Source organism: Rana temporaria, chromosome 2, assembly GCF_905171775.1.
Source record: "Rana temporaria chromosome 2, aRanTem1.1, whole genome shotgun sequence".
Lineage (NCBI taxonomy): Eukaryota > Metazoa > Chordata > Amphibia > Anura > Ranidae > Rana > Rana temporaria.
The window spans coordinates 520,499,560-520,507,901 of record NC_053490.1 but is presented as its reverse complement, the minus strand read 5'-3'; the positions used below and the strand labels follow the sequence as shown (position 1 = coordinate 520,507,901).

Sequence of the window (8,342 nt, the reverse complement as noted above, 5' to 3'; positions counted from 1 at the left end):
ATGCAGGAGATGATCAGAGACTGTGCGGAAAATGATACAGGAGATGGTCAGAGACTGTGCAGCCAATGATACAGGAGACGGTCAGAAACTGTGCAGCCAATGATACAGGAGACGGTCAGAGACTGTGCAGCCAATGATACAGGAGACGGTCAGAGACTGTGCAGCCAATGATACAGGAGACGGTCAGAGACTGTGCAGCCAATGATACAGGAGACGGTCAGAGACTGTGCAGCCAATGATACAGGAGACGGTCAGAGACTGTGCAGCCAATGATACAGGAGACGGTCAGAGACTGTGCAGCCAATGATACAGGAGATGGTCAGAGACTGTGCAGCCAATGATACAGGAGACGGTCAGAGACTGTGCAGCCAATGATACAGGAGACGGTCAGAGACTGTGCAGCCAATGATACAGGAGACGGTCAGAGACTGTGCAGCCAATGATACAGGAGACGGTCAGAGACTGTGCAGCCAATGATACAGGAGACGGTCAGAGACTGTGCAGCCAATGATACAGGAGATGGTCAGAGACTGTGCAGCCAATGATACAGGAGACGGTCAGAGACTGTGCAGCCAATGATACAGGAGACGGTCAGAGACTGTGCAGCCAATGATACAGGAGACGGTCAGAGACTGTGCAGCCAATGATACAGGAGATGGTGAGAGACTGTGCAGCCATGAGCATAATTGATTATTTATCAGTGTAATGCTTCTTCATCGTCAGCAGGTTTAGGGAGAGGGTAAATAACACTTCTGTATTACTTAACTGTAATAGAGAAGGTGATACTGGTACGCCATTCTGGGTGTACTGTCTGGGAGAGGAATATGAATCACAATAATAGCTGCACAGAACTATAAATCTTTTGGTAGAGGAAACATTTCACATACTGTATGTGTGTTTGAATAGATGTTTGCTTAGGGTTGGTTTTGGAAGCAGAAATGAAGCAAGATAAATAATTAAAATAATTAAAATTTAAAATAAAATAAGCCCTCCAGTTTGAACAACAGCCAGACAGCCTCATTCATCTGGAATGTACATGCCCTCAGCCTGTCATTCAACAAGTAAGGAGTAGGGCACAGTGATGATCCCATCCAGTGGCAGCTGGTGCTTCAAATTTTTTGGGGGGCACAAACAAACTGAAAAAAAAAAATCAATTGCAGCCTCACTGTGCCCATCAATTGCAGCCTCACTGTGCCCATCAAACGCAGGCACTGTGTCATCAAACACAGCCACCGTGCCCATCAAACACAGCCACCATGCCCATCAAACGCAGCCACCATGCCCATCAAACGCAGCCACCGTGCCCATCAAACGCAGCCACTGAAAAAAAACATCAATTGCAGACTCACTGTGCCCATCAAACACAGCCACTGTGCTCATCAATTACAGCCCCTGTGCTATCAAACTCAGCCACTGTGCCCATCAAACGCAGGCACTGTGTCATCAAACACAGCCACCGTGCCCATCAAACACAGCCACCATGCCCATCAAACGCAGCCACCATGCCCATCAAACGCAGCCACCGTGCCCATCAAACGCAGCCACTGAAAAAAAACATCAATTGCAGACTCACTGTGCCCATCAAACACAGCCACTGTGCTCATCAATTACAGCCCCTGTGCTATCAAACTCAGCCACTGTGCCCATCAAACGCAGTTACCGTGCTCATCAAACGCAGCCACTGAAAAAAAACATCAATTGCAGACTCACTGTGCCCATCAATTGCAGCCCCTGTGCCATCAAACGCAGCTACTGTGCCCATCAAACGCAGTCACTGTGACAATCAAATGCACACACTGTGCCATCAAACACAGCCACTGTGCCATCAAAAGCAGCCACTGTGCCCATCAATTGCAGCCACCGTGCCCATCAAACACAGCCACTGTGCCATCAAATGCTGCCACTGTGCCCATCAATCGCAGGCACTGTGCCAAACGTAGCCACTGTGCCATCAATTGCAGCCACTGTACCATCAATTGCAGCCACTGTGCCCATCAAACACAGCCACTGTGCCCATCAAACACAGCCACCGTGCCATCAAACACAGCCACTGTGCCATCAAACACAGCCACCGTGCCCCATCAAACGCAGCCACCGTGCCCATCAAACGCAGCCACTGTGCCCATAAATTGCAGCCACCGTGCCATCAAACGCAGCCACTGTGTAATCAAACGCAGCCACTGTGCCCATCAAAAGCAGCCACTGTGCCCATCAATTGCAGTCACCGTTTCCATCAAACACAGCCACTGCCCATAAATTGCAGCCACCGTGCCCATCAAACGCAGCCACCGTGCCATCAAACGCAGCCACTGTGCCATCAATTGCACAGTGGCTGCTACCGTGCCATCAAACGCTGCCACTGTGCCATCAAACGCTGCCACTGTGCCATCAAACGCTGCCACTGTGCTCATCAAACGCTGCCACTGTGCCCATCAAACGCAGCCACCGTGCCATCAAATGCAGCCACTGTGCCCATCAAACACTGCCACTGTGCCATCAAACGCTGCCACTGTGCCATCAAACGCTGCCACCGTGCCCATCAAACGCAGCCACCGTGCCATCAAATGCAGCCACCGTGCCATCAAACGCAGCCACCGTGCCATCAAATGCAGCCACCGTGCCATCAAACGCTGCCACTGTGCCCATCAAACGCTGCCACTGTGCCCATCAAAAGTTGCCACTGTGACAAGGTACAGACAATGATGATGAGACCAATTAAAATTATTTATTTGAGAAAAGAAGCACTTATCATGAATGAAGAAACAAACTCCTCCAACAGAATTCATATTAGCCCATGCAGATTGCAGAGATAATATGGTATTTAACCTGGAGGTGCATTATTGTATTTTTTTTTCCATATATATATATATATATATATACATATAGACAGATAATATAGTTTTATATAATAGACCATGACCACCTTCTGCTCCTCACCTGCTTGGTGACTTGGTCCTCCTCCACGACTAAAGGCAGCAGGACTCTGAGGGTCGGAGAAGCAACTTCTGTCTCTCCCGCTCTCTCTGAGTCTGCCCTGCAGTGCAATCTGGGAGTTGTAGTCTCTTTGCAGAGCACAGGCACCAGTTGAAGTCTGTGTGCCTGTGCTCTGTGGGAGAACTACAACTCCCGCCATGCACTGGGGCCGCCATCGCCGACTTTAGGTGGAGCCTGGGAGTCAGGCAGCCTGCTATTGGACGCAGGCAGCCTGAGCCTGCCCACCATCCACCCCAAGAATGATAGCAATGTTTGCCCGCTCAGCTCCCTCAGTCTGAGGCTATGTGCAGCCGCGCGCCCGCCGCGCGCTCACCCCGCCGCTTGCGAGTCCCTGTCTGTCCCGCACTGTGCACAACAATATGACACAACACCTTAAAGGATCACTAAAGGAATTTTTTTTTTGCTGAAATGACTGTTTACAGGGTATAGAGACATAAAAGTTAACTGATTCCTTTTAAAAATGATTAAAAGTAGATAAAAAATCTATCATATAATGTGCCTCTAGTTTCACTTTCACTTTTAAACTGGCTTAATGTTTATGTGAAGTAAAGAGACACACAGAACAAAAACAAACAAATCCAGGGCAGTGTTTTGTTTTTGAAATGAATCTGATTGGTTCTGGGAAGTTTTAGACACACAGTAATGACAGCTTAGACCACCGTGAGAAAGCTCCCAGTGTGATGGTTTTAAGGAAACAGACAGCCAGGAAGTGTGGAGATCACAGCAGAATTACAGCTACTTCAAAGCAAAAACGAACAATGAGGACATGAAACCAGTACTGCAGTAAGGTAAAGGAAGCTATTTAGATAAAAAAAAATCCTTTAGTGACCCTTTAAAGGCAAATTAGGCGACGGCGAGGCCTTTTCTGTGGGCGAGGCCTAAGGCAATCGCCTAATTTGCCTAATTATAGAGCCGCCTCTGGCCTCTAAGATCCTGGTTAAGGAGGCCTTATAAGGTCATAATCATAGCACACTAACACACAGCTCCTTTCTCTATCTGTAACGTAGAGAGCGTCCTGACTCCCCTGTAGTCCAAGGGAGGGGGCAAGCACGACACTCCACACCAGGGAGAAAGCCTTGCATTACTGTGTGGAGTTACAGACAGAAGAACAGGAAGTGAGGATTTCTCAGAAAAAATAAGGACATTTAAAAGCAAAATGGAAGGATGAGGTAAGTGAAGGAGGACTGCACTAAGGGAAAGGAAGTTACTTAGGAAAAAAAATTGTACCTTTACAACCCCTTTAAACTATCACGTGACCCTGATACAACAGTAATAATGGACAAATAGAGAGGGTGAACCACAGACAGCAATAAAAAACTGACAGGGGTTCTAATCCCACTCCACTCTATATAAAAAGAAAAAAAAAGTGCTTGGGAGGCGATGCAGCTTATGTTTTACAGGAATGTTGTAATTAGTTCTCACAGCAGTCACATGATCGGGGAGCCTGACCCACTGGCCATCAGTGACAGCTCAGCCCCTGTGTTTGGAGCCCACAGTGAGCATTAGACATGTGCACTGCCGAAAAATTTGTTAATTTTAATTCCATACATTTTTTTTGCTTTTTTCAGAAATTCTAAAATTCGGAATTGGAAAATGTGTAAATTTGGAATTTCGGAAATACTAATTTTCGAATTCTGAATTTTCAAACTTTCAAATTCTAAATTTTCTCATTTTCAGAATTTCAGATTTTCGGATTTTCGATTTTTCAAATTTTCAATTTTCTCATTTTCGATTTTAGAATTTAGAATTTTGGAAAATTCGAAATAATAACTAACTAATGATTATTAAATTATAGGTATTGGAATTTCCTTTCAAATTTGGCTGTTAGTGAATGTAACGAATATAAATTTAACTGAAGTTAACGAATTATCCGAAATAACGAATGCCGCATCAAAAAATGGAATGGAATAAATTATTAAATAATAATAATAATAATAATGATAATGAAAATGTTTTTTTATTTATTATTATTAGATCCTTGCGTTCCATTCGTTTAGATGCATCATTCGTTATTTTGGATCATTCACTAACAGCCAAATTTGGAAGAAAATTCCAATAACTATAATTTAATAGTTAAGTTATTATTAGTTAGTTATTTTTTTAGATTTTCGGATTTTCATTCTTTTTTTACCTACGGATTTTCTGAAATTTTGAATTCTTACATTTCCGATTTTTGAATTTCCTCATTTCGAATTTTCGAATTGCGATTTTTCAAGTTTTCGAATTTCCGCTTTTTGAATTTTCAAATTTCGAATTTTCAAATTTGGGAAAAAAAGAATTTTTGAATTTCCAACATTTCTAATTTCCTAACTTCGAATTTTCAAAAGTAGGAAATTAGAAATTTTGGAATTCGTAAATTAAAAAATTCAGACATTTTGAAATTTCGGAAATAACTAATTTGTCAAAATTCATTAAAAAACGAAAGTCTAGTGAGCATGCTCTCAGCACACAACCTCTGTGGAGACATATATGTTCGATGGCTGGCTATTAAATTATAGGTATTGGAATTTCCTTTCAAATTTGGCTGTTAGTGAATGTAACGAATATAAATTTAACTGAAGTTAACGAATTATCCGAAATAACGAATGCCGCATCAAAAATGGAATGGAATAAATTAATAAATAATAATAATAATAATAATAATAATAATAATGAAAAGGTTTTATTATTTATTATTATTAGATCCTTGCGTTCCATTCGTTTAGATGCAGCATTCGTTATTTTGGATCATTCATAACTTTGGATAAATTCATATTCGTTACATTCACTAACAGCCAAATTTGGAAGAAAATTCCAATACCTATAATTTAATAGTTAAGTTATTATTAGTTAGTTATTATTTTAGATTTTCGGATTTTCATTCTTTAGAATTTAGAGATTAAAAATTTTACCTACGGATTTTCTGAAATTTCGAATTCTCAAATTTCCGATTTTTGAATTTCCTCATTTCGAATTTTCGAATTTCCGCTTTTCAAATTTCGAATTTTCAAATTTGGGAAAAAAATAATTTTCAAATTTCCAACATTTCTAATTTCCTAACTTCAAATTTTCAAAAGTAGGAAATTAGAAATTTTGGAATTCGTAAATTAAAAAATCTAGAAATTTAGAAATTTCGGAAATAACTAATTTGTCAAAATTCATTAAAAAACGAAAGTCTAGTGAGCATGCTCTCAGCACACAACCTCTGTGGAGACATATATGTTCGATGGCTGGCTATTAAATTATAGGTATTTGAATTTCCTTTCAAATTTGGCTGTTAGTGAATGTAACGAATATAAATTTAACTGAAGTTAACGAATTATCCGAAATAACGAATGCCGCATCAAAAATGGAATGGAATAAATTAATAAATAATAATAATAATAATAATAATAATAATAATAATAATGAAAAGGTTTTATTATTATTAGATCCTTGCGTTCCATTCGTTTAGATGCAGCATTCGTTATTTTGGATCATTCATAACTTTGGATAAATTCGTATTCGTTACATTCACTAACAGCCAAATTTGGAAGAAAATTCCAATACCTATAATTTAATAGTTAAGTTATTATTAGTTAGTTATTATTTTAGATTTTCGGATTTTCATTCTTTAGAATTTAGAGATTAAAAATTTTACCTACGGATTTTCTGAAATTTCGAATTCTCAAATTTCCGATTTTTGAATTTCCTCATTTCGAATTTTCGAATTTCCGCTTTTCAAATTTCGAATTTTCAAATTTGGGAAAAAAATAATTTTCAAATTTCCAACATTTCTAATTTCCTAACTTCAAATTTTCAAAAGTAGGAAATTAGAAATTTTGGAATTCGTAAATTAAAAAATCTAGAAATTTAGAAATTTCGGAAATAACTAATTTGTCAAAATTCATTAAAAAACGAAAGTCTAGTGAGCATGCTCTCAGCACACAACCTCTGTGGAGACATATATGTTCGATGGCTGGCTATTAAATTATAGGTATTTGAATTTCCTTTCAAATTTGGCTGTTAGTGAATGTAACGAATATAAATTTAACTGAAGTTAACGAATTATCCGAAATAACGAATGCCGCATCAAAAATGGAATGGAATAAATTAATAAATAATAATAATAATAATAATAATAATAATAATAATAATGAAAAGGTTTTATTATTATTAGATCCTTGCGTTCCATTCGTTTAGATGCAGCATTCGTTATTTTGGATCATTCATAACTTTGGATAAATTCGTATTCGTTACATTCACTAACAGCCAAATTTGGAAGAAAATTCCAATACCTATAATTTAATAGTTAAGTTATTATTAGTTAGTTATTATTTTAGATTTTCGGATTTTCATTCTTTAGAATTTAGAGATTAAAAATTTTACCTACGGATTTTCTGAAATTTCGAATTCTCAAATTTCCGATTTTTGAATTTCCTCATTTCGAATTTTCGAATTTCCGCTTTTCAAATTTCGAATTTTCAAATTTGGGAAAAAAAGAATTTTCAAATTTCCAACATTTCTAATTTCCTAACTTTGAATTTTCAAAAGTAGGAAATTAGAAATTTAAATTAAAAAAATTAAAATAAAAAAATCCAGAAATTTAGAAATTTCGGAAATAACTAATTTGTCAAAATTCATTAAAAAACGAAAGTCTAGTGAGCATGCTCTCAGCACACAACCTCTGTGGAGACATATATGTTCGTGGCTGGCTGTCAAAGTCTTTTTTTGCTATATATGTGTTGTGTAGTCCCTCTAATGGCTCCAAGTCTTAGCCAGAGCCAAGCAGACTTTTTGGATGGATGTGATGACAAAAGAACAAAACAAGACTTGTATCTGTATTTATTTTTATCTTTATTGGAGGATCAGAAATTTGTTATATTTTTTCCCATGTTTTTTTTTTCTTTGGCGGTCCATTCTTCTAGTTGACCTACTTCTTTTCATCCAGAAAGTCGGTGAATTTTTGGTAATATTCTTCAGCTTTCAGGGTCATCTTGGATGTTTTCTCTATTACGAAGCCCCTGATTAATGGCAAGAAAAACTGATTGTTAGAAATGTTTAATAAGTTAAACATTTTGAAAAACACTAAGACCCCTTTCACACTGAAGCGTTTTTACAGCGTTTTAGCGTTACAAATAGCGCTATTAAAACGCTCATAAAATGCTCTTAATGGACCCTTTTACACTGAGTCCTGCAAGCAGCATCTTTGGAGCAGCTTTTGGGCGCTAAAAAAAAACGCTCCAAAAACGCCCCTCTCCATTGAAATGAATTGAAATAGCTGTAAAAACGCCTTACCCTTTCACACTGAGGCACTGCAAAAACGCCCTAAAACGTTAGGGTCTTAGCGGTGCTTTACCAGCACATTGGGATTGCAGATGAGGCTTCGG

General features: G+C 38.7%; 1 protein-coding gene across 3 annotated transcripts in view; it reads right to left on the bottom strand.

The window, feature by feature from the left end:
• Positions 1-7,820: 7,820 nt before the first annotated feature.
• LOC120928712 (apovitellenin-1-like) overlaps positions 7,821-8,342 on the bottom strand; it is a 20,036-nt gene continuing 19,514 nt past the window's right edge. For all 3 annotated transcript variants that reach the window (XM_040339705.1, XM_040339706.1, XM_040339708.1), the window contains one exon: positions 7,821-7,976. In XM_040339705.1, the coding sequence (XP_040195639.1) occupies positions 7,886-7,976 (91 nt within the window). In that variant the 3' untranslated portion in view covers positions 7,821-7,885. The remainder of the gene's footprint in view (positions 7,977-8,342) is intronic.